The sequence below is a fragment of the Phlebotomus argentipes genome, unplaced genomic scaffold (genome assembly GCF_947086385.1).
Source record: "Phlebotomus argentipes unplaced genomic scaffold, Phlebotomus argentipes genome assembly scaffold_18, whole genome shotgun sequence".
Lineage (NCBI taxonomy): Eukaryota > Metazoa > Arthropoda > Insecta > Diptera > Psychodidae > Phlebotomus > Phlebotomus argentipes.
This window is the reverse complement of record NW_026776177.1, coordinates 16,296,496-16,324,369: the sequence shown is the minus strand read 5'-3', so window position 1 is coordinate 16,324,369 and position 27,874 is coordinate 16,296,496. Positions and strand designations below refer to the sequence as shown.

Sequence of the window (27,874 nt, the reverse complement as noted above, 5' to 3'; positions counted from 1 at the left end):
CAGCGGCAATTATTTAAAGTCCAATATATGCAAATGAGGGGCGCTTTCTGCATGAACATCCACGTCTGAGGGTCAAATTGATTGATACCGTTTCGGGGTGATTTCGGGCCACGAGGCAGGACCAAATTACAGTCAGCACGGCGCAAACGGAGCAGCGGAAACTCACATTGAGCTCGCCTGCGAGGATTGTGATGGTTAAAAATAAATTCCCTCTGAATTCACGAGACCGATAAATCTTGCTCTCTGCACACAGAAACCTCCCTTGAAAGCCACTTTGCTCACTCTTTCAGGCAAAATTGCATTAAATCGATTTACGCGGATGGTTCTCCACGAGAGCTTCACGAATTGTTTGCCTTTGAGGACATGCGATGCTGAAGCGAGAGGCGCTCATCATTTCCTCGCCAAGGTAAGGAGAAGGCAATTTCACTTATCCCGCGGGATTATCTTCACAATCCCATTGTAATTGCGAACTCTCAACGCTCAAAATGAGACACAAAAGGGTGATTTTACGACGAACATCTTGTGGAACTTTGAAACTATTCTTAAAATTCAATTTATCACTTTTCTATTGATAGAAGAAAAATAATTTGAAAATGAAAAACTTAAAAATTCCGTATTTTTCCTGTTTCTTTGGTAAATTAGACTTTGTATTGCTGAATTAAACAAGTATCTTTAATAAAGTTTTTATCGTCTCAATTTGAAAATAACAAACTTTAATGACTATAGTTTATGAAAAAGATATTATATACATTCAAAACCATGTCTATAATTCATATTTTTACTTGCATTCAAGAAATTTCGTTTGTAAAAGTCCAGGAATTGCGCAATCATTCCAAAACACAATGAATAGAGAAAACAATAAATCGTGTTTTTATGACCATATTTTCAGAAGTTGTGCTGAAAAAGTCTGTTTCAACCATTATTTATTTGTTTTGTTTGCCTTCTGTTCAGTAATTACTAGTTTTCATATTTAATAAGAAATAAAAACATTAAACAAACCTGTTCCAGTGGCAAATTCAAGTCATTCTTCATCTCTTGACGTAGAATCAAACCGAAGATCTCGTGATTAAATGGCAAATCCATTAAGAAATCGAGTTACTTTTCATAATTTTCTTTATTACATTGTCATTATAATTTTAAATTGTAATTTTGTTATTCCTTAAGACGTACAAATTTATATTTTAATGAGTTTCTCCTTCTTTATTAGTTTCTCTCCCACTCTTCTCGCCTTTTCCTATTTACAACGCACAAATTTATGAGCTCACGACCAGTCATACGATTCACTTTCCATCTCTCATGCCTCTGTCCACCCTTAACTATACTTTCAAATATAAAAATCATATATATTTGCTTTTCCGAGACTTTTTGCTTCTATTTAAGTAGTGGAACATAAAGTTTTCTCTTCCTCTTCTGCACTTTTTCTTTTACATAGTCTAATTTTGCGGAGATTTTTTGTGTCTTCAATTTTCTTCTCATTACTTCGTTGTGGATTAAATGTGACTTGAAGTTGCTTTTTTTTTGTTAAAAAGATCGGAATGACTTAATTTTCTCTCTCTCGCTCTCTTCACGTCATTAAAAAAAAATACATCATAAAGAAAGAAGACAACTTACGCAAACACTCGAGTCAAAATTGCTTTTTCTAGATATATTTTTGTTTTTGTAAATCTATAGAAATAATTGCATTGAATGACTTGGTTTTTATTTTACACTCTTGTTCATGAAACCATATGAAAAAATGTATTTTATTCATTTATTCGCGCACAAAGGAAACTCAGAAAGAAAATCTACTGCAAAAATATTATTCGATTTCTCTCGTAAAATAGAGATATTTTTCTTTCTTCTTCTTCTTCTTCTTTTATAATATGGCTATTTACACACTTTAAGGACAAAGAAAAAAAAATATTAAATTGTATCTAATTGAAAGAATTTGTAGGTGGGAAAAAAATCAAATTCCTTTCTCACGCATCTCTTGAATGTCTTGTTTGTGAAAAAAACGTGGCAGAAATATATATCAATAACATTACAAATATATAAAATCAAAAAAGGGAAAACAATAAATGGAGAATTATGTATAAGAGAAATACTACGCCTTTCGCCATTCAACTCCAACATTCTATCATCGATTCAGCCGCCTTTTAACGCACGCACGCTCACATTCTCTTAACTGTCTCGCTCTCTCTTACAAAAATATAAGAGACTTTGTTTTCTTTTAAATACATCATTACAACTAAAAAATTGTAATTATTCCATCTTTTTTTTATACGTCCATTTAAATGTAAAATTGATTAATTAATCCCTAAGAGATTAAGTCGAACACAAAAGTATTTACAAGGAGTTCCAATCCATCCGCATTCACTTCCTGCTCAGCTGCTCTCGTTTTTCTCTCCTCTTTTTCTCCCCCCTTCTGAATCATCTCGGGTTTCCCTCTTATGCGATCTTCTCGAACGCTTCTAGACCAAAAATCTTCATTATAGAAATAAATTGCTTGATTTCTCGCTTATTTTTTTTCTTCTTCTTCTCCTTCACGCCATTCAAATTTTACAAACTTCTTTGTGTTTCTCCTCCTCATCTCTTAACTGGACATTTTTGCTGATATCTTTAATTTAGTTTCTTCTACCGCGCTTTTTTTTTCCCCATGAAAGGACAACAAAATCGAAGTATTGGAAAAACTTTCTCTCTAAAGCTGTGTTTTTCTCAACGTCATTTGTTTCTTCTTCTTTAAATGTAACATTTTTTCCCCGTTTTTTCTCTCACTCGGAAATATTGAAAAAATAAAATGACTGTTTCTCTACTTCTTTTTTTCCAATAATTCTCTTCTGCTTTCATAGTTTTTGTTTCCTCTATTCTTACGCGTCTACAATTCTTACACGTGTCTTTACTCAAATTTATTTACTTCTCATTACAGTTATTAATTTTTTTTTCTTTAATATCAATTAATACGAAGTCTTGTCTTGTTTATATATATAGTTTCTTCTTTTCTCTTTACTTTATGCATATATAACTTTCATTCAAATATACTTTATACTTATCCAAATTAACTTACATGTATTTAAGACTTATTTATGTCAAAAAATCCTGCAGACTACAAAATCAAGCAGCTTCTCTGTATAATGTTCTTGTTTTTTTACCCACTCTCAACTTCCTTTCTTTCTTTACTTTTACTTTTGCTTTTGCTTCCAGATTCTGCTTCTCAAAAAGGTTGCATTTGTCACAAAAAAAAAATCCTAATTTCTTCCTGACTTTAGAGCCCGCGTCAAATTTATATTCCATTTTTGCTAACTTATAATAATTACAAAAAAAAACGTTTCACATAAAATAATTAATCACTGAAAATCACACAGATTGTTATAAAGATCAAACCACGATGGCTTTACATGGACAATCTTCACTTATCTTGTTTTTTTTTAATTTAGACTTTTCTTTCCTAACTTGCTACATATTTTCCTAGTCGTATTTCACCATTCTTATACTTCTTTACATGGGATTCTTTTCTCCACATTCGTCAATTTATATTATAGTCCAAAAACTCCTCTGCACACTTTTTTCTCTCTCTCTCTCTCTTATTATTTTCACAAAGAAAAAACTGTCCACAAACCTTTCAAGTGTCTTCTAAGGGTTTTCTTTTGCTTGTCTATCTTAATCTGTTTTCTTTGTTGTTGGTTTCTCAAAATTAAAAAATACATTTCTACTCTGTTTTCCTCTTTTTCCCCCTTCCTAAAATATATATTAAAGTTCCTTTTTTTTTAAACCTCCTGTCGTTCTATTTTGAAATCGGAAGCTGAGATTGTGTGTTGGTGGCTTTTGTGGAAGATTTATTATCTACGATCCCGATAGAGGAGATAAGTTTTCATTGATTCTGGCAGCTGAAGTTCCTGAATGCGTTCTTCGAGTCTGTGTCGTCCTATTTTCTGGCGTATTACTCTTCTACAGAGATCCATGAGTGGAAGTGGCTCCGCTGTTGGACAGAAGAAAGGCAAAATGTCAGTTATTTGTGTTTAACAATAGCACGATCGAGATTTCAAGATGTCAAGTGAGTTCAAGATCAAAGACTTTGTGCTATTTTTAGCAGAGTATTTCATAATGTTTTAGAATACCAAATTCAAGGAGAAAATCAAGACTTCCCTCTCATTTTAGCTTCTGCTTAGCGTTTAACGAATCCAATAAAAGTGTCTAACTTAAGCATCTTGAAAGCTCGCTGTGTCAGCGCCGAAGACGCTGGCGCACTTACGGTCCAAACCTCCGATGTACTTCATTGTGATTTCACAGTGGCCCCACACGGCTGACACGATGGGATAGAGCTTCTTGCCCTTGAGCCCCCGAAACGCCACTCCCAGGTACTGGCCGTCCACGATAAAACTAAGCGTGCCCTCGTCCATGTCGAGCGCCACGAGAAATTTGTCTGGCACAAGGAACGCCTCGTCGGGCTTGAGGATGGCCGGATACGTGACCCCGGCGCAGTTCTTCGAGTCGTGATACAATTTATTCCTGCCTAAGTCCCAGCCCCAGCTCTGGTCCGTGGAGCCGACCAGACTCTGGTAGCCCACCGAGTGCAGCGGCGCCTCCGCCGTCGCCACGCCGACCACCGCGTGCGTGCCGCGCTGCCGCGTCGACCAGAACACCTCCCACACGTGCAGCCCTTTGGTGAAGCCCACCTTGCCTCGTATACAGTCTGTGCTCTGCGCCACTGGATGCCGGTGAAATGTGAGCTTGTCGTCCTCCTTTACGAATATATTCAGCGACCTGTCCTCCGAGTTCCACGAGTACTTCACCTGCGTCTCCCTGGCCGCCGCCGGCATGTCCAGCAGCACGTCCAGTCGCGCTGGCCTCGTGAAGTCCGCCGCCAACTCGCGGGGGATGATTGGTTTGAAGGGAGCCGGAGAGTCCCGGCTGACTGATTTCACGCCACCAGATATTTTTTGTCCCATGTTCATGCCACGGCTGCTTCGAGTGCGCCTCTGATCCAATATTGTCACTTTGTACGATAGTCGCAGGCGTTCGAAATCCCTCGGCTCCAGCCGCGATAGAACCACCCTCGGCGAAAGTGGGGCACCCGATGAATTGCTCTGAGGACGGCGACGATCGCTTGATCTTAACACCGGTCCCCGGCCAATTTTATATCTGCAAGACAGAAGAAGAGGGAACGATGTAGTGCGCTTCATTATTATTATTATTTGTGTTTGCACACAAAAAAGTCACCCCTAAAGTAAACCACGCACTCAATCACACCACATTCACACATATTTCCATGGAGGGTTGCAATTTAACGCAGAAATCTTCAATATTTGCAACACCTCTTCAAACAAGATCATCAGAATGGCACACAATGGTAAGAAAGATGAAAAGATTTCAAACTTTCTGACTACTTGAGCAGTATTTTCAACGCTTTTCCAACAGAAACTGAGCAATAGAGCCGATAAAGTGAGAAACACATCCTGGAATAACCCAGAAAGCAAATTGAGAATGAAATCTGCATCTCAAGACGCTCGATGACAGACATAGATGTGCTGAAAAGCCTGTGCAATCCTAGTTTCGAACTGTTGTGAAGCCTGAACATATTCTGAACAGCATAATGTTCAGGGTCTCCAAATGTGCTAAATTATCGTCGTCATCATCAATCATTTCCCATGATTGAAATGCAGCAATCTTAATGAAATATTCTCTCTCTCTCTAAATGGCCAACACAATAGCAGTTATCGTTCAAGGTGTGCGTTAATGAAATCCATTATGCAAGAGATGCTCTCCATCATAATAAATTTGAATTCCCTCTGCAGCAGCCCCAGAATAATCGCGTTGTGATAAAAATTCCCACCCTGCGTGCGCGAAGAGATTCCCAAGTGCGATGGTACGTGCTTTACGAGAAAGTGTTAAAAATCCTTGATAAAGAAATTCAAATTCGCCATGCAAACAGAATCTGTGAGCGAATATATCATTTTTCGTCGCAGTAAAAAGGGGCGCGCGATGATGTCAAAAGGAAACTTTCCAGCAGAGCCAGAGAGAGAGAGAGAAAAAGAGGAGGACTTTCTCCTCATGGGGGGGCTAAAAGGAAATTTCGTTACACAGGATAGAGAAATTCCTCTAATCTTTCAACTTTCCTTTTTTTTGTCTCCACACATAACCCTCATGAATATGAAAGAAGGCAGCAGAAATTTCTCTTTCTATATACAAAACTTCTATGCTAGCATTTCACTCTTCAAAGTGAAACTCGTGAAAATGCGCCCCTTGCCGTTTTTCCATGAAAAGCCACACATTGTGTATATGTTTCGGGGTGAAATTCGCCCCCTTCCACTTCAGCATCACGCTCTTCTCCCCACACATAGACTTTAATGTGTGAATAACATTCACTGTACCGAATCGATATATCGATCCAAATGTGTCTGGTGCTTCCATTCTACTCACAGGCAGAGAGAGAATTGCGCTCTCCGCTCTCTCCCTCTCTCTCTCCCTCTCTGTCTCACCCTCGCAGCCACTCGAGACCAACCCCGAGCAGAGCGAGTGGGATTCACATGATGGTGCGTCACCCCCATGGTAATCAGAGCCATCATCCGCAAGACAACAATGATACAGGGATGGAAACTCAAAGAGTCTCTGATAGAGCATCAATTGTAGCAACAGCAGACTTGCTGCTGACATTTTGCTCTCAATAGCCTGAAAATTCCCTCTTTCATCCCTTATTCTCTCATAGCATATAGAAACACGCCTCTGATGCTGTACACCGGATACATATCCAACAGATGAGACATTCTCACAGCACCATTATTTCCTGCCTCAAAAACCCCATTCGAGATTGTCGCTATCTATAGTTTTGAATCACATAACGCGTGAAAATGTCGCCAAAATCAGCACTGCGCCGTTGTGTGATAACAAAGGCTCAAACAGGCACAAATCCGCTAATGTCCATGTGATTACTTGGACGTCATTATATATGTAAATTGAATATTACATAGACTAGGGGTGAAAGCGCTATTCAATCTGCAATTAAACATTAAAGCAACCGTCAGGGATGTATAATTCATACTATGCATTAGATACCTAAAACATCTATTATTTAGACACTGGATATGTGTGTTTCACATGTGACAGGATACTAGAGTTGTAGGCTTTATAAATGACACGTGTTCTAGTTCATCCAATGGCAACTGAATAAGTCATAAACCCAGTAGAGAATTTGACGACTGGAAGTGCAAAAATATGATTATTCATGAGAATCAGATAGAAAACCAGCATATTGTTTCATCTTAGAACACATTCGATCTGATCCTTTAAGAAATAGTGAAAAACTTAGCAATTTTAGTAAATTTTTAGTGAAATTTGAACAGAAAATGATTTTTTTAAATAAATCGTTCTTTGTCCTTTTCAATCGAAACTTGAGTGCCTTTAAAATACATCCAGGAAGTACACTTTTTTTCTCTCAAAATATACACATAATTACTGCCAACGTTTTTCGTCGACTGCAATATAATGTCTGATGTTAGTCATAAAAGAGCCAAAAACCAAGATTACCAACATTATAATTCAATTGAGACGTTCCACAATACTCTTGTCTGACATTAAATTTTGCTATTCAATTCACATTTGCCTTCGCATGCGGACAATTTTGAAATGGCTCTTTTGCGTCAACAATATAAAATTCAACAATATTCGAATAAATTATGCATTAAAATAAATATTTAAATGTACATTTTAATGCACAAGTCATGAAATTAGTCAATATATAATTGATCTTGTGACTATATCGATGATGTGAGTGCTAAAATGTGCGCAATATTTGCCAAGCCACTGACATTTGTTTTGACTTGCGGTGTTCGCGATTTGTTCAAATGGCAGAGAAAAATATGTATATATTCAATAGATTCAGCAAATATCATGTCTCTTCTGTGTATCCGCGAGAGGGAAGAATTTGATGTCTGGAAGCCGACTCGGAAAGTTAACCTCAACCGTTGTGGGGAAAATTTCAAGAGTATACAACATTTTATTTAACATGCGATTTCCCATGAGACCATGCCAAGTGGAAAAGACACAAATGGAGTCCAAATACATGGAAGAAATTAGCGTAAGAATTGTAGTTTTTTTTTTTCTTCTTCTTCTCCATCTCCTATTTAAAATTCTTTCCAACGAATTCACAGAATCAACGACCGTGTTTTCCTTCTTTTTTCCCCTCATTTTGAGCACAAGTTCACATTCACACACTCGCAAAACACACCGCGTGTTATGTACAAAAGAGGCAGAACAATGACTGTGACGATGGAAAAATGGGGTTCAAGAGCCTGCGAATGTGCCAAGGGATGAAATAAAATGTTGCTTAGGAGTTTCATGTTGTGTGACGTAACACCATTTCCCCGGGGGGAGATTGAAAATGCGTTTTTCTCTCCCGCTTTCAGTTGCATGAAATGCAGAAGGGAATTTTTAATAATTAATATCACAAACATACACAGCAACTGTCCACGCAGTGCATTCGAAAATATACAGTAGCGAAAATTCATTTAGAACACAGCCTTAATTGCCTTAAATCCATGTTATAATCATAGTATTGACTGGGATAACCACATTAAATCATGCGATTAGAATGTCTAGAAGACTTTTACATCACAAACGCGCCTTGATTTGAACTTGTCAACTTGCTTTTTGTGTGTTTTTAGCTTCTGTTTGACGTTTTGTTCCATTTATTCCGCACAACTGCGGCCCAAATCCTGTTCACAGCTTTACTATAAAGTGTAAAATATGAGTCCAAGTTGATCGTTCAAATCGTAAAAATTACAGCATTTTGTTCTTTGTACAGTTCCTATTATAATGTCTAACAAATCAGGAATTTCTGGACTACTTTGTTTGATCAATCAGGTGTCCTAAACTAATTTTCACCACTGTGATGTATGCACATATGTGTACATTTTTGCAAACAAATTTTGCCAAGCGCAAAATCAAATGGAGAAAAACTCCGCGTTGCCGAATGGACCGCGCGCATTGCAAAAAAGTGGCCATACAGTGTTAAAAAAGCCGCACAGCAAAATATTGAATAAAGGCATGTAGCAAGAGTGGCATAAAACATGGTCGTAGCATAAGCGAAAATTGGAGGCAAGGTCTCGCCTTACGTCACAAACTCACACACACACACTTGCCTCACGTGTTGAGATGTAAGAGAAGCGAAAAAAAAATCATTAGAGTCGCTTAAAAATTTCTTACAAGAGAGAATTATGGCAGTAACGCGAACTTTCGCATTGCACAATTCTGCAAAGTTTAACCTTTTAGAGCTCCGTGAGCGAGTCTTGCGTGTTGTTACTGGCAAAATTGCGTACATATCCCGCATTTTTCATCTTTCTCTGTACCATTCACCGTCTCACTCGCTGTCTGGGCGCTGCTTTTTCAATGTTGCAATTATACTTCACCATTGCAAATCACCATTTTTTCGATAATTGACTCTTTAAACACATTTTTGTCACAAGTCCGCGCGCGCGCGCGCAACATTTGCATTCGGAACTCCTCAAACTCCGTGGCCAAGATATCAACTTTCGCACCTGCCCAACTCGCTCAATCTTTAGCTTATTCAATCAATAAATTACCAAGATAATTTATATGACAATGGTTGCTTTAACCTTTATTGCTATCTTTGGCAATTCAACCTTAGGGTTTGATTAACTGTCTTGTGCTAAGATCAACAAATAGTGCTGCAAGACGCCAAAGTGTTGGTGTTATGAAACAGAAGAGGTGTGTCAATTCCTCCCAATTGTGCACCTTTAGGATTCCTTGAAGCTCTTTTACCTCCAAATTTCGCAGGATTCACTCAAGCGAACTTCGTGTGCTCCCGAATTTACAGGCCATTAGATTGTGATGCAACACTAAGAATCATGAAGGCTGAGCTCTAATGTGTGCCAGCTGATGAAGTCATTGTATTCAATCATGCTGAAAACCGATATGGCGAATATGACACAATTTACTTTAGCTTTTATCCAAGGGGTGAATAAATCTTCTGCTTATGACACATTTCTGTGAAATTAAGTGGGTGTTTTTCCTTCCTTCCTTTCAAAGTCTTTGCATTTGATCCAATGTCAACAATTTTTTGAAGAGTATTTCAAGAGTAAAATCCACAGAACCAGAAACAGTCATTCATTGGCCTCAACTTCAGTCATAAACCAAATTGGAAACACATTCTCATCCGTCTCTCATCTATAATTACTATTATTTTGCATGTCGCAAAAAAGTGACGTGTCTGTTGAGTAGAAAAAACCACACTTAGAAGGTCATTGGCAAAAATCGAAACGATACAGACGGAAATTCGAAAACCTCTTCAACGCTTGAGTAAAGTGACAAAAAATGCGTACATAAAATTAATGATTTGCACGAAAAACCAAAGACGCGCTCTTTGTTGTCTCATTCGCTGGACTCTTTTGCAATATTAAGTCATTTTTTGCGGTCATGTTCATATCATAGAATTTCAAGACACCGATGACGACGACATTATTCGCCAAAATAAATGTCTCAATGTGAAGCACAACTCTTGACACACACACGTCGTGTGCTAAGCAGTAGAAAATGGTTTAATGTGTTGGAGAGACAGAGAGAGAGAGAGAAAAAAGAGCCGAATGTATGTCAAGTTTGTTGCAGTTATGCAAAAGCTCATTATAAAATCGGTCGTCCGTCGAAATGAGCTTCCAGAGGCGGGCTTGCATTGACCCAACATGCAATTTTCACCTGTTCCTCCCTCAAACTTCTTATCACGCCGATCGCCGCTGCTGCCGTCCCACTCATTGCATTGTACGATTAGTTTTTCCCATGAGAATTTCCTGCGCTTGAGAACATTCTTCAGAAAATTAAGCGCACAAGAGCTGGAAGGAAATTTTCAGCACAATGGCAGCACTTCGCCAATTAAATGTACTGTCTTCCAAGCATTTCATTGCATGAATACAAAGTGACTCCCAAATTTTTCTAAGCTTATGGACTTAAGAGAGAGAGAGAGAGGGAAAAAAAAACTCTCTTGACACTCATTCTTGTGTGTGAAAATTTAGTTATCTCATCGATGCCAATAAAAGTGAAGGCCAAACACTCATTAAACTTCAAACGGTAACGAAACAATGAAGAGGGAATAATTTTACGCTACTTCTTCTTCTTTTCACCCAACGTCTTAGGCATTTCTATCAATAAATTAGCCATCTATCTTCCTCCTTCGCAAGCTTTTCCTCTTCTCCAAGTGAGATTCAAGTGGCCCAAGACTTATGGCGCATTGTTGTACGTGCTCTCAAAATTACGTACAACACAACTCTTCTGAATACGTTTCACGGCTACGCTTTTTTTTTCTCTTCTCTCAAAAGTGTGCCGTTGTCATTTATTGCAACATAATTATTGTAATTACACAACATGTGACCTTGGCATGGGATCCCAACACTGTACACTTGATGGAAAACCTCACAATTCATTTGACTTGAGCACAACAAACAATCAGTAAACAATCACTCGAAGACTTATTCAATAAGTGCTTCTCTTCCTCGAACAGATGCTGTCCGCCAAAGAGATCTATTGACTCCCTTTTTTTTCTCTGCTGACCACAATTTAATATTTAGCAATTAATTAATCCCTACAAACATTTCTTGTGGCACAGCATAAGGCCTATGCAAAGGTACTTGTCACCGTTCTGCACCTACAAACACTGAAGCAGACAATGGAAAATAACGACATTCTCACGGAAAACAAAACCCAATGGAGCCAAAAAGTGCCACTCCTATTGCTAAAATAACCACAGGGCTGAACCACATATGTAATCACACATGCTTGTCCAAAGCTAATTGCCTCAGCGTCAAATTGGAGTGGATGTATTATTGAAAAATTGAGTCTGAGGGGTCACAATGAAAGAATATGTCATTTGAATAAGCGTCCAAAAGGCCACGAGCTTTTGATACTTCCACATCTCCGCCACATGGGAAACACACGAAAAGGCGGCAGTGAGACAAAGGAAATCTCATACTCACACGCCATTGTTGGCATGTTCCCGCGTCTTCAGCTGGAATTTTTGGTGTGTGACTCAAGAACCCACAGTGAGACAAAAGTCGTCACCTCTGGCTTGGCAAAGAAATTAGTCACAAACACTGATTCATTCCCTTCACCTTTTCTCACACTCTTGAATATGATTTTCTCAAATCGTAAAGGTGCGCAATTCATTCATAAAATTGCAGGGTGGAGATTTCAATGTTCGCCATACACTTCTCAACTTATATCGAGGCATTTTGTGTTGCCTTCAATGGCGTCAGGTACGAAAGTTATGTGAGAAACATTACAAATTGAACAATCTGTATAGATTAAAATTAGCCTGAAATGCTAAAGTGCTGACATGCAAACGTTCCAAGTTTCTTCTGTAGCATGACTGACTATCTAAGTATGAACAGCGAAGAGTATTGCAGTCGTAAGACTAGCAAACGAAGGATATAGGCTGCACTTTCATGCAAAGAGAATGGCAAAACAAGAAAAGATACCAATGACGCATAATCTAAGTATCCACGTAAACATTTTCTACAACCATAAGTAACTTTGAGGTCAGAAACAGGATTTTTGGACGGTTTTGAAGATCTGAACAACAGACAAAGAGAAAGCAAAACGGTCAGGAAATACTGTGTAATCATTTTTAGCTCACACAATTCTACAAAAGATTAAAACGAATGATTCTTAAAAAGCTTCATACGTATGACGAATAGCAAAGGATTGAGTCAACGACCGTTACAACCTTAAGCAAACCCTCTCGAAACAGGAATCAACTCAATTATATAGGGTTTCAATCAAAGCGTAAAATCTCGAAGACAATAAACATTCATTGGCATCGATAAAATAAAATTAATAATAATCAACTTGCGAAGAAGTCAAATCCACCGAAAATGTCCTTGACTGTAAGTTCAAGCCAACACACAATTTCCTGAATAACTTCCAACGTTGCGAGCATATATACATATGCTATGTACATACATAACGACGAGGTACAAGAGTAAACTGGTTGGTTTATATTTAACTTCAAATCACGTGTGCCTCAACTTCAGGGATGAGCTCATGTACACAAGTTTCTGGGGTAAAACTTTCGTATTACATGCGATGTGAAAACCACTCCTATATACTTTCACACAACATGCAAATTGCATGATAAATGAAGTCTATATATCCGGGACCAACCCTTTATACATCATTTAAGGCACTAAATGCTCTGCCATGGTGCCAAATTGTATGACTTCACAGTGTGTGGTTTCCTTTGAACAGTGGAAATTCACTGGAAATTATTCCTTGTAGTGTAATTTTCTTATAGTTCTCACATCCAAGATATGCTTGTGCAAACAGTATGGCTCTTGTCAGGGTAATTTCGGGGAGAGTTTCGAAATCTCAGTTAAAAATTCTCACACACACACACACATACGCACGCAGAATTCTCTTTCATTTCAGTTCGATTGCTCAGGATTTGAATGTTAACCCACACTTGCACACATTCCCCCTGTGTAAGAGATGAGGAAATTAATGAATTGAGTGTACACACGGAGTTTTAGTATACGTTCAGGGTCGTGAGTGAATGATATAAAAGCGTCACTGTCTCATTCTTCCCCATTCATACACATATGCCATGCTGAGAATCCACAAATAAAAAGGCATAAGCCATCAGAGTGTTATATTCCATCCCATAGCGACTCTCTGCGCCCAACCACGTCGCAACCAAACGAATTGGAAGAACCTCTCTCTCTCTGTTCGTATACTTTTTTAACGCCTTGTGCCTATATGTGCAGTCGTGTTTCCCAATTCAACGTCTCCCTTTCTGTGGCCGTACGTCAATTCACCATGCAATTCAAGCCCCGAATTGAGAGAATACTCTTAAGCACGAATACGCTTTTCTCATCGACATCATGTCCAAAAGAGAGAGGCTGTGCGCGAGAGACTGTATAAACTCTACACAAAAGAGAATAAATTGAGAGAACACTCTGTGTTTTCATTCCTGAGACCGGCTCAAGTTCAGAAGAAGTAAATTGATTGGGTTTGGAGAAGAAAAAAAAGTCTCACACAGCATACATATTATATATATATCTGTGGGACTTGTGCTATCTACATATGTACACACATTCGTGGCATTTGGGATTTTTGGGGAATAAAATAAAGGTTCTTTCTTCTCGCCTCTCCACACACAGCCTCCTCTCTCTCCTCTTGCAGACACCCGAGAGTTCGGTGGGCAAAGCCAAAAAGCAGGACGAGACCAAGCTGTAGACTTAAAGCAGACAAAGAAAACCCGAACATCGAGGGGGACAATGAAACCAACGTCTCACATAGGGTCTCTCCTTGGGTCTTTTATGCTCACACGATATTCGCCTCTGCGTGAGCAAAGCACTCGACTCAGCCAATGTTTCATGAAAAATTTCATGAAATTATACACAAACACACAATGGCTATATAGTTACCTTTTTCGTGCAATATCCATTTAAATACACTAAATCCGTGATGATGAATTCTGGCCTCAAGTGCGCGCTTCACTTCCCCTTGTTCCTCGCAAATAATCTTAATAATCCAAGTGTTCTATTGCTCTCTTGTGTAAATCGCACTTTTGGTCTGTGTTAACGGCAAATTCTTCTCGCAAAAAGATCTATTTTTTGTTGTAATTTTTGCACACGTGTGTCACACACAAGTTTCGGAGAATTGAAATGAAACTAACTTGCGAAAATCATAAACTCTCCAATGTGTTCATATTATCTTCTACCTCAGCATTTTTTTCCCTTCACTTTGAGACACTTTTTTTGCACTATAAACAGCTCTTTGATACTCCCTATTGCTTTCCATTGAGTGTTATTAATTTAGTGTTATCTTTATTGCACATTGCTTCGCCTTTTTCCCATCTCATCTGTCTCTCTCGGAACTTGGTCACTTGCAAACATCTGCAGACCACCTATTCTCAACGGACTCAGCGATATTTCACTATCTCCTTTATTCTATACTGTAAATCCATAACTCCAGCCTGCAATCCACAAAGTCCGATGTTGAGACAGATCCTCAGCACAATCCGCGGATATTGTGGGCAAAAATTCAGCGATAATGGAATTTATGAATATCCAAAGGAAATTATAGGGAAAAAATACGACACTTAAACCAAGAGATAAACCAAACTCGCGCTCTCCTCTCTCTCTCTTCAGGATAATGCACAAAACATCCCCCACATTCACAACACATGAAAAGTTTATTCCTTTGCCAGTGCTGCGACACGACTAAAGAAAAAGCTCTCCGTGGAATTGGTGAGACCTCTCCCAGTTTGTGCCTCTCATGCACACATGCTCAGCTCTGCTCAGCCAGAAGCCAACACAGCCTCATATTTTCATCCATGGCCGACAATTTACACTTTGCCAGTCGCCAGGGCCGAATTCGGGCTCCAAATGTTGCAGCAATTAGAGAGAAACACTTCGCTTCAGCACCCATTTCGTCACTCCTCGAATTACTTATACTCTCCAAAGTAGAAATTTCGAATTTTATAGCAAAAAAAGAAGGAGGATTTTCAGTCCTTGAGCATCGCAATATTTGCGTCACCTTTTCAGGAACCCAACAAATGCCAGAGGGCTGGCTTTTTTCTCCTTCTCTCTCTCCAATTTCATCAAACTTTTACCTACCCAAGCAGAGAAACCTTCCCAAAATCATTAGAGACACACCGAAGGACTCGAAAATGGTCTTCAATTCGCCTTCTCGCCCCACTGAAGACCTGTTAGACAACATAAAGTGGGACCTTTTGGAAGCAAACTATTCAATAGTGCCATGAGATCCGTTCACAGGTAACCAGACCTATCCTAATCTATAGAGAAGGTACGAGGGGTGCTTTTTTGTGTTATCTCTCCTGTTTTTTCCTCTCTCTCTCTCTCTGTCTCCTATTTGCTTCGGGTCTTCAGTGAGAGGTATCAGAAAAATAAAATTTTACCAAAATCCAACACAAAGAGAGAGATTTTTATAGAAGCCTCTATTTGGGATTAAGCGAAAAATTCAACAAAATTTTTAGAGAGGTTTTGACGCAGCCAAAAAGAAACCTGAAGTTTTTCAAATCAAATTTTTCATCATCCAGAGGCAAAAGCATCACATCATCTTTCACAGAGTCACTCTGTGTGATCTCTCTTGAAATTCATTCTATTTCCTCATCATCGAGAGGCATCTGCCAGAAATAGAAGACTTTTCCTCCAACTCCGAAGAGGCCCAGAGAGAGAGAATATGATGGACTTACATAATATCAAACGAATCAATACAACATAGAAGAAAATTACTTTTTCCTTCTCTCCAAAATTCCCCCGATAGAATCATAAATATCAATATGTCTGTGTTGTATGCAAAAAATGCACCAGAAAGAACATGAGGACCAATTTTTCCCGGTTTATATCAAAACGTACGTTGCACTACGCAATAAAGACTCTATGCTTTGTACGGCTTTCCTGTCTAATTTTCAATTTCATTCCACATCTCTTCACGCACACACAAAACACACACACACGCACTTCAGACGCACACAGCAGCAAATGCGAGGAGAAATATAATCAATCACCCATCTCACCAGTAATTCTCCGATGATAAGGCATGGAAGAAGAGGTTCTGAGCAACCTGCAATGTGGCAACAAAGCGTCTGCAAAGGATTTTGCGTTCTACACAAGCCAACAATGAACAGAATCTCCAGTGAGAGATGGAGAAGACACACAATTCCAATATCATCTCTTATATACACCCTCCCTTGTATATGCATGAATACATATTTATTAACTCTTTCCAACCTCTATGGTTTCTCCTTATTTTTGGTTTTGAGATTCTTGCGTACTAGAATCACGGCTATTTGTGATGCTGAGTTTCTTCAACACCGCGCATAAGACTGAATATTGAGCGCTCTAAACGGAAATTCTCATATTTTACACGTACAAAATATTAAACAAATCATATATAGAATCACACAAAGGGTATTTATAAAGTATCGGCAGCACAACACGTGAAGTGCATTTCATAAATTTATTAGTAATAAAAATATTGCTTTGCAAATTGAAAAAGAATTGAAGCCATATAGTTTGATGACATTTGATAGCTGAAATCGAAACTTTTCTTACGATACGCAAACTTTTCCAGTAAAAGATAACATAATTGATTGACTGGAATACCATTTCAAGTCGAGAAATACACATAAAATATCCAGCGTATCTAAAAAAAAAACTTTCCCAGTACTTGAAAGACTCTTAGAAAATAAAAGAACAAATTTTTTCAATCCTTCACATTTGTTTCTTTTTCAGAAAGAAAGACACATTCGATGTTGAATCCAAAATATGTCTCAGTTTAACATACGTTTTACTCAAGCTTTCTCAGTTTAACTATAATATTGTGCACATCCAGTTTATGGATGGTTTAACGACATAGTTGTAAAATGTCCTTTTCGTTTACCTACACAGTCTTTCTTCTCCAGTTTTTTTCTTCTTCTATTCTTTATCTACATGGCCATCTTTCTACACCTCAGGCGTGTAATATTTGTACAATATAAAATTTTGAAGGGAATTCCTGTGTTTCGAAAGCTCTTACCTTCTCCCAGGTTCACATAACCGAACCTTTTCATACTGGAATGAGACATATGGGACAGAACACTCTGAGCCACCCGTGCAAGAAGGTATATTCCTTCATACTGCTTCCCATCCGTATGCACACACATGCCGCACAAACACCAACAAGGTGATATTTAACCACCAAATCGATGCCTCCATATTCTTCGCAGCTTGAGCTTCATTTCTGTATTGGTAAGATTTTATACGTCTGAGCATTTTTATCCACGTAACAAAGGAATTGAAATGTGGAAAGACATCATGAGAATTTGAATCCTTACAGCCTCGAATGCAATCCACAGAGCGCGCGACCCTTTCGTACATAATAATCGCGACGCGAGAGAGACACTCCAGAGACGTAAGAACATGAGGAATTGTGACAAGAAAACAGGTTGTAGCACCTTCAGCGGATATGAGAAGAAAACGTGTGGTTACTTATTCTCATATTGTGTTTAAACATCATCAAACAAAAGCGTGAGCAGCATATAATCCAAGAAAATGGCTATGTTTACCCGTCGATCGCTCAGACGATGACAAAAGAAGGTGAAGATTCACTTTTGCCTTCAGCCCATCCAGAGATGGGACATAATGTGACCATAGGCAGGATTTGCAGTTTTACAGGAAGCACCCCAATAAAACTTAACCTCCCAACATATAGTTCAATCCCTCTCTTCAGCCATTGTAATTAAAGTGGAACGAAAAGCTGGGAGATAAAATCGTTGCTGGCACATTGTAGTTCGCTCGTTTTCCAAGAATATATATATACACACTTCCAACAAAACACACGATCAAGCAAGGTTGTGTTGCTGCACAATTTCTGATGTTATGCGCGCGGCTCCGCTTCTCATTTCTTTTATTTCCACCACTGTCTTTTTACTCATTTTCTCTCTCTTCCCTGCCTTCATCATTAGTCTGCGCGCCTTTTCTTCACCACACCGCAAACACAAAATCCAATACACAACGTCTACAAACCATGCATCGCGATAAAAACTCTTGCGAGAGAGTGAATTCAAGTTCAATTCTACGCACAAACACCCGGCAAATCATGAGACATTGGAATTTAATTTCATTATGTGAAGCTAAATTCCACTCAGGAAATTCTATTTGGATTTTTTTCCCTGTCAGTCTCCATGTCGAATATTTCGTAGAGATTATTGGGCGTTATGCAAAATTTTAGACTGTTGGAATGGGCATTAGATATTCATGAAACTCTATTCGTTTCTTACTGCAAGTGTTGCATTACAATTATCTAATCATACTTCACTTAATGTGTGTCCTATGACATTCCGAGACAATTTCATTAGACAAACTATTCAGTATAAACTGATAAAAAATAGGTCTTTTATAAGGGCTTAAGAGATCAGGAAAGACAATGGACTTTCTTACGATATTCTGCGCCATTATCCGCAAAAGTCTTACGACAGTCATGAGAAAAATAGAGAATAGTCATAATGTTGGGAAACATTTAGGAAAACTAAATAATTTTTGTAGGACTTTTAAAGACAATTCAATTACAATGCCAAATCATTTTAAAAAATTTTCCATTGATTTGGGCTTTGTGGAAATAATTTTGGGTGTTCAGTGAACCATTTGGCGGTAAAGTGTGTGGGTAACATAATGACCATACTATAACTCTTCAGTTGGTGTGATATGAGAATAAAACAGTTGGACAAAGTGACTAATTGTGTGGTATTTCTCCAGCAAACATGTTAAATTCATTGAACCATAATTTTATATAAATCACACACAGTCACACACATTCATGCAATATCGACAAATCACACAATTGCCGCTTTTGCAATTTACGCAACAATTCACCAATAATGACCACGAATCTAACACTCCGAGTATTACATATAAAATCTCTGACCCACGTCTCACATTTAATATCAACACTAAAACATGATTATTTTGCAAATCAAGCGCCATTTGAATGCTAATGAAATGCAAAGGATCAATAAAATAATAGGTATTCAATAATTCTGATATACAGTCGTAAATATTTTGCAAATATAGATTCTTTCCGACTCTTCGTGTGCGGCAATAAAATGGAAAGGCGCACTTTCAATTGAAAATTACCTTATATTATTCACCCACATCCATTCCCAGCATAGTTTAAGTATTTTTTTTTTTAAATATGAGAACATGAGAAGCCTATACTTGTTTATTAAAAAGCACCTTGACATTTTCGTGCTCTCTCATTACACTATCATGAATAATTGCTCAATGATCTGCAATGAATTGTTCCCTCCTTTTAGGGTTATAAAATATGTATTGCCTAAATTATGTGTCACAATTTATTGTCTTTGATTTTCTCAACTCTGACTTTTGTACAAATCGATTTATTTACGTGAAAATTATATTACTTAGAGGCAAATAACTATTTCAAAATCATACCTTATAACGAGATATTCTAGTTATCAAATGAAAAATCAACTAGACAAAAGAAAAACTCTTGTTTAAACACTACACGACACATGTCAATAACTCATTTTTTTACCTATAAAACTACTCGATAAACATCTGGTGCTTAAACGCTTTCACTCCAAGTATATGAATTGAGAGTTAACCATTCATTTCTAATTCCTGTTTCACTTCTCTGTGTCTCCTAGTCTAAAAGGATTTGCAATTTTTTATTCTACAAATTACTATTCTCACATCTTTTCCGGTTTATTCAATTGTTACTTGCCATAGAAGAAAAAAAGAACTCAAACTTGATAATATTTTCATACAAAAGTCACCCATTAACCATTCTCCACTCGACATGTTTTGCCTTTTCAAGGATTGGTGCGAAACATGTGCGTGGAATTAGATATGAAAAAAATCAACACGATATTAATTTAATAACCTATGAGCTCTACGCAAAATTTATCGATTCCACTCACTTTAGCTCCAAATGTTGAACATATACAAGACTTTGGGTGAGAGCAGAGAACCGAAAAAGAACGTCTATTCTCTCTTTTTTTCATTGCTTGGGTAATTAAGCAAAAGTCCATGAACTTTGAGATAAATTATATGAAAATTACGATAGATTTACTTTTATACAACACAGCAAAAGTCGCACTTCTCAACTCAGCATCTTACACTCAACCCAAGACTTGTGCTTCACTCGCACAAAAACGATTAATGGGAAAGTGGGAAAAAAAGGTGAACAAGAGTCTTGGAAAGGCAAGAGTTCTTTCAAATCACTTCAAATTCTACTTAAAAAAAAGATATTTATCAGTGAATTTATCATCGTGAAGTTCAAGAAAATCAACTAATTGCAGACAAATTACGCGTTTGTCCAGCAGACTAGAAATTATTGCAGTCTTTCATTTAAGGTAAAAAGTTACTGTACGTGAACTTTAGTGATTAAAAATATGATAAATCATTGGCTTTTGCACACAAATATCCTTCTTTCTGCAGACTTTTCTCTCTCTCTGTATTTGTCAGTTGAACAAGGACCCTTAAAAATGATACTTGAAGTGTAAAAAAAAAATCATTAGATTATGATCATAAAATACGTTTCTTGCATGACCTTTATCTACCTTCCCATTATTGCATTCATTTCATGCATTTTTTGACACGTTATATTGTGCAGGAAAGACAGCCGATCCCTTTAAAGTACATTGCGTTTTAGCATAATCCTCAAACCGTAACAAGAACACACCATTTGCAACTGTTTTCCGCATTTTTTTTACATTTCACTCTCCTCTAAAGTGATTCTTCGGCGCTATTATAATAAACTACAGTCGAAAACATTATCATTTAGACTGTTTTCTTTCGCAATTGTTCTACTCTTGTTCGTGTGTTCTTTTTTCACTGCTGCTTTTTTTTTCCTACACCGCATTATATATTGTTGTGTAGGAAATGTTCTCTCTTCAGACTTTTTGCTCTCCCATAACGAAAAAAAAATGAAGGCAAGAATATAATTCCTTAATCAGTGGCAGAGCCACTCAGATGGTATGAATAGCATTTTGAAAAAAAAGAAGGCCTTTTTATGCACATCGAGATCACTTCCCATGACGATGTATTAGAAATCATCACTCATTCTGGGAGTTCACTGACAAATAATATTCACGCAGTTGAACAAACCCAACTTGCAATTCTTCCACAATGTTCCCCAACTTTTCGTGGATCGTCAATTCATATAATTGATTTCATTAGAACATTTTCTGCATTTCTCTTCCGCAACTTTGCCCAGAGAATTTTGCTCTCCTGTCAGTTGAATTGAACGAGGAAAACTTCCGAAAAACTTCTTCACATTTATTTGATTTGAAAATTATATAAATTCACCGACTGTCACATTGTGGAAAATTTGTAGTTTGGTAAATAAGAGGGATGATTTAAGTGCGGAATTTAAATTGTCATTCGTCTCACTCTGACCAATTTGAAATTTTCTTGTTTTGTGGATGAAGAGTGGCAAAATTTAAGAAATGCGCAAGTCCAAAAATAATGGTCAATTCCAGATAGTGTGTTTTGTTCAAAAGAGAGCCAAAAAGCAAAAGAAAGAGCAAAGAATATGGCGGGTATCCAATTTCATATACATTTTCACAAATTTTCCTCCCCAAAAAATCCATTGCCTTTATTGTCTCTCCAAAGTGGCTTTGCAAAAAGACAAAAAACAACACCTTTCGCGTCACGAAGGAATTTCGGTTCAGTGAGCTTTCTGCATGGCAAAAAAGAGTCACAGGAAAAGGGAGATTTCATTCTCGAGAACGTAGAAAGTCAATCTTACACGGTGTGAAACAGTCACACCACAAATTCCTCCACACTTATCGATTTCATTCAATCCCCTTTGAGTGCAGCCACTCAAGATCCGGATTCGGCGGTGGCAAAAATTTTAACTGCATTTCGCGATTAGAGCTTTTGTAATGCACATCCTTTGGAAAAATAAATCAATTCACCCGTCTAGACGTGTAAGCAAACAATCGATTAAGCTTTCACCGAACCCAGTGATTGGTAGAATCTGTCAGTGGGTGGTTGTTGTCACTGGTTTTCATCGCGTTCTATTTTTATATCGGGCCGCGCTGGATGCTTTTGTTGTGTATATACCTGAATTGTGATGGATAATTCTGATGACGCTCCATGTGAATGTGTGGCTCTTGCACCACAGGAATGCAGACACATAGGAAGAGTGGCAGATGAATAGATGACGTCGCCTGCTGGAGCAGATTATCGAGTGGGGCCGAGACGAGGAACGTATCCCGCAGATTTGACACGAGAAAAACCAATGGCGGCCTGTAGTGTTGTCGCCAAATGAGACTATTTGCACAATTGAGTGTTAATCTGTGGACAAAATTCACCTCTCGTGATCCCACCCACAATGTTGACGACCTTCTCCACTGAGTCACGCAATTGCCCGTGCTGCCTGATGGCACAGCGACGCGATAACTCATGACACAACCGTCCCGCGGTCACGAATCAACTCTGAATGCCGAAGCTGGCGTGAGTCAGCCGGCGTTCAGTCTTCAACCGCACACTTTGGCGCGATGGAGCCACTCTTTCTCCACCCCGTCAGCCAGAGAAACCACACACGAAAAAGGCAACTTCTTCTCCTCTTTGCGACAGTCCTTTTCGTCTCTTCAACCGCACACTTCCTTTTTTCCTTTCGCCTCCTTCTTCTTCCTTCTTTTTTTTTCTCAATCAAACCACAATCCAACGCCCAAGACTGCGCCCGCCACCCATACAGCAAATATTATGTCCGCGAAATCCCCAGGATGATTAGCCAGAGGAGCTGTTTTTGCATCTGAAAACCTCCACCACTCGAGAACATGAACGCACCCCGTAAAGAAGACAACAAACCAACCCATTTGCAACCATCGTCACCACCTCATAACTCCGTGGGACGCCTCAAGTCACGGCACCCAGTCGGAGGGTGTGCGGGGCGCACAACAAATGGAAGCACCCCCAACATAGGGCGGTGGTATTTCCGCACTGCTCATGTGCAGAAATCCGTCGACTTTGGCGCAAATTCACGAAAATTCCCGTTCTGTCACGTTTTCCGCTCCTCTCGCTCTCTCTCGCTCTCTCTCCCTCTCTCTCTCTCAGGGCCTTGTCTTGAGGAGCACACCCGAAAGCACACATATATATATATACTTTGTTTCATACTCCGCCAACCTTTAATTTAGACTCCTTGAAGCGTGCTTAAATGGCATCAGGCACAACTTTTGGGGGAGAATGGATGAACCCAGCCTCTGAAACATGACGTGGGTCTTATCAAAGGTGTTTGATGGCCGAGCGAGATCACAGTGATTTTTCACTTCAAGGATAACAAGTCCGGAAAATTAGGAGGCGTAATTTCACTGGAATTTGTCAAAGAGTTATGGAAATTTAAAATTCAGGAAGCAATACTTGTTCTCAGAATTTGCTTAGACACTTTAGAAAAGTGTTCAATTGTATTTTTTTTTCCATTCGCAATCAATAAAACACTTGGCAGGATGTCTTCAGCCTTTGGGAACGAATGAAACCATTATTTCGGAAAAAACTAAAGCGAAAAGCTTCATTTTGAATAAGGAAGTTTTCCAACAAGCATTTACCAGAGAATTTGTTCTGCTCGGTAAGAACATAAGCCTTTTCGTCAGTTGGTTTTAATATACTTATCCGGGTTAAAATTCTGTTATAGGCTTTGAAAAGGCAAAACTGTCAAACAATGAGTTACTTTGTCAGGCTAAAGCATAGTATACATTAAATTTATGTTTAATCACTCCCATGAAACAAGATATTTACAAATGGTCATCTCTATTGCAGGGAAAACTAACGTTAATCGGATTTAAACTCAATAAACCTAAAACAGTTTGTACACCCTCCGGAATAAAATCATCCCTTCTGGGATTCATGAAATTAAATTTAATCATTCTCTCTCTCTTTTTCCGTCTGATATAAATTTGAATTCAAACTGAGGGTTAATTGAGCCACAATACAAAAAAAAAAATTGCATTCTTGATATAAAACAAGCTGAGAAAAAAAACTGAGTCTAGAGAGAGAGAGAGAGAAAATGAGAAAATCCTTTTACACACTGAATTTCTCTGCAGACTTTGTACAATTCCTTTTGTTGAAAGCCCACAGAGAAGAAATATTTAAAGTACTCTATCACTGAGATCCCCTTTCACGGAATTCCTGTCTCTCTTCTTGTAAACCCACCCATCGAGGGATTTTCTCCAGTATCTCTACTTCCTGAGGACTCGTTTTCCCCCTTTTGTCGAGTGTCGAGGTTACGGCAGAAAGAGAGAGAGACGTAAGTCGTTGATACTGTCACTGACGCCATGAGCATCATCCCCCAAAATATCAGAGCATCAACAAGACCAGAGAAAAGCCACCCCACCCAGAAAATCGAATGTAGCTATCAACGACATTTGGTCGGATTTGCACGCCTCTCGTTATCGATCGAAGGACGGCAATGCGCGTGGTTCCACTGTGAGAAGGAAAGATAAAAATTTCACACACAAATCATTTTAATCTCTCACTCTCTCTCGCCTTTCTCTTTCTCAGCCCTCCAGACATGCCCGTTTTTTTTTTCTTTCTTCGTCCTTTTCAAAAACTCTCCACCAAAAATTTCCTACGACTTTAACTTCTTGCTCACTGCAAAACTTACCTATTTCCTAGAGTGTTGAACAGAACCTGAAAAAAGGGAGAGAAGAGAGAGACATAAAGTTACGACCCGGCAGAATTATGATAAATTGTGACATATTCATTGTAACATCAATGGAGAGAACTGTGAATATGAAATGTGCGGAGAGTCAGAGACATGCTTTTATCCTTTTTCCCAGACCCGTAATCGTAATACACAAGTGGCGGTTTTGCTGTGTGTGAGAGGTAGAAAATTTAAAAGCACCCAAATGTCACTTGATCCATAACAACCCTTCCACTCTCCTTAACCATGTGTTTTTATACGTGCTCCGTGTGTAATCGGAGGACCCCTTTTTGTGCCCACACATCACACACAATCCCACCCTCTGGAACCGCCCGAACTTACAACTGGCATCGCCACACAAAAGCCATTGAAACATTCACTCTCACTTTGCGTACATTTCATAATGTTAATAAAACCGACAGCGGCAATAATGAAATTTTGACCCAAACGTCCACCAAACTGGAATTCATATCATGGGGAGCCACTATACAAACAGCTGTTCTCATTACGCATTATCTCTCTTTCACCTCACCGCATCTAGAATATTTACGTCTTTTTGCCCTCTCCTCGCACACATGAAATTTATTTAATAATTAGCACTCATCGCGTTGATGTGCACTTCTTTCCGGAGTCGCGAAAACAAGACCGCGACTTTAATACCACGAGCACAACACACTGAGCATCTGCTCAACTGACAAATGTACAAAATTAAAGTGAGAGAGAAAGGCGAAAACAAAAACCCGGCGAAACAGATTCTCTCACTTAATATTTATCCCTCAAGTTAAGCTGCAAGTCCATCTGGACGAGCATTCGTGCGTACAAATTGCAAAATTAATTACATAAAAAATGCTTAATTAATTTATTTATTTCTCCACCATTCGCGAATGCCCCGAATATTATTTATTGTCACAATAAATTATTGCTTTATTCATTGATGGCTTCTGGCAGACAAATTAATTTCTTAAGATAAATTTCTAAGACCTTGACATGCATTTTTTTTTTTTTCAATTTCAGACATTCAACAAAAAAGTTCGGACTCTTCGAGGGTAGTTTCGAAATCAACTCAAATCTGCATTAAAAAAAATCACTAACAATGTTTATTTGATAATAAAAATTTCAAATTCAACATAAAGTAAACTTTTTTTTGTACCGCACAAACTCTTCACTTTTAACTGACCAATTTCCAAAAGCATTTAAAATTCACAGTATTTCTGACTATCTTTACAATATTTTACTTAGACATAAAAGTATCCTTGTATCCCAAGAGTTTATGCAAATCAATTTTTATGAAGTTTAATTTATTGTCCAACTTAAATGGCATGTAAAAAAAATAAAATCAAGTATATAATATAAACCAGTCTTCATTATAACATATAGAATCGTCGTTAAAATAAATGAATGACCTTTCAAATGGCAGAAAATGTCTATGAACTTGCCATAATCATACTAAAAGGCACATTTTGAGGAGAGGAAATGAGGTCATTAGCATTTTCAGAATTAGGAATTCTAAAAATACTATATAAATTACAATTTTCAAAAACTCAAAAACACCTCATTGTAAGTGTGTTAAAGTGAATTCTTCCCGTCGAATGCCGAGTGATTGATTCAAAAATTTATAATGCAATCTTAATGAGTCTCAACAGGCAAGAATTCACCGTGACCCGCTTATTTGTGAGCATTGTTTAAAGTCTTTTGTGAAAATCTTCTCAGACACATTGCATGAATTTCAAGATTATCTTCTTATCGAGCATTAAACGTATCGTTTGTACAATAAAATATCATCACCTTCACTTTTTCTACCTTCACTCTAAGACTAAAAGGAGTTAAATGGAAAAGAGTTGATGAAAGTGAAGAAATTTCCTGTGCTGCGCTCACGATGAATATGTCACATTTTGACTATAACGTCAGACAAGGAAAAGATCTATTTCTGTAGCCATTACTCCACCTCTGTCAAATCCAACATATGTACATTGGTGGCTCTCTCTCTCTTCAGCCCCACAGAGTGGGAAAAAAATGCAAGCCTGTGTGAAGGCACAAGAAACTTATGTCTCCAATATGGCCTTTAAGTGTGTGATCTTCTCAAACACACAACTCGCGATGCTTGTGTACCATATTAAGCGTCTTCTCTCCATTCTTTGTAATAATACAGCAAACACAACACGACAAAAACCACTGGCGTCTCTCTCTCGCTCTCTGTTCTTTAATGTGAATGGTTGAAGCGATGACCGCTGTCAAGGTCTCCAGGCCGTTTAATTCCTCTTCATGGTACACAGAATCTCTGTGTAGTTCTCCTCAACGTCGTCTTCGCCTTCATATAAACAAAAATTTCATCACGAAAATAGTCAATGCACACATCATCATCCCAACGAAGGAGCGCGCGAGTCAGCCAGCATTCACCTAACGACCAAATGTCATGTAATTTCATGAAAGAACCGCATAGAAACACTCCAAAATTCCTCTCTCAACCCAAATCATCGCCAGAAACACACAAATGCCTGAGAAATCCATCGTTTTATTCATGGAAAATTCACCAGAATTGCATGATAGTTTCCCTCAAGCAACTCAATGATATGATTGTTTAGCACAAATTTCCCTTCTCCGCAACTCAGCAGTGCGAATTGCTGGAAAAGAACCGCACACGAGATATATTCATTTTTCAAAAATTATATAGCAAGGGGGGAGATAATACAGTCAGAAGTGGTGTACAGATCAGCGGAAGTATTAT

At 38.3% G+C, this 27,874-nt stretch overlaps 1 protein-coding gene across 2 annotated transcripts; it reads right to left on the bottom strand.

Annotated features, from left to right (window-relative positions):
• Positions 1-1,228: 1,228 nt before the first annotated feature.
• On the bottom strand, positions 1,229-25,130 carry LOC132261046 (protein gustavus). Of its 2 annotated transcripts, none has more exons than XM_059759559.1 (3): positions 25,111-25,130; positions 4,229-5,118; positions 1,229-3,955 (listed from the first exon to the last, which is right to left on the bottom strand). In XM_059759559.1, exons 2-3 carry the CDS (start codon positions 4,929-4,931, stop codon positions 3,816-3,818), a joined length of 843 nt encoding a protein of 280 aa, XP_059615542.1. In that variant the 5' UTR covers positions 4,932-5,118; positions 25,111-25,130; the 3' UTR covers positions 1,229-3,815. The 2 variants fall into 2 exon arrangements, with proteins under 2 accessions (XP_059615542.1, XP_059615541.1); XM_059759558.1 differs by lacking the exon at positions 25,111-25,130 and adding an exon at positions 14,403-15,188.
• Between the last annotated feature and the right edge of the window lie 2,744 nt (positions 25,131-27,874).

Coding starts and splice junctions, on each gene's coding strand:
- LOC132261046 (XM_059759558.1), bottom strand. CDS start 14,422: ATGGATATTGCACGAAAAAG. Junction 5,119..14,402: donor ATGGATATTGCACGAAAAAG/GTAACTATATAG, acceptor TCTGTCTTGCAG/ATATAAAATTGGCCGGGGAC. Junction 3,956..4,228: donor GTACATCGGAGGTTTGGACC/GTAAGTGCGCCA, acceptor TCTGTCCAACAG/CGGAGCCACTTCCACTCATG.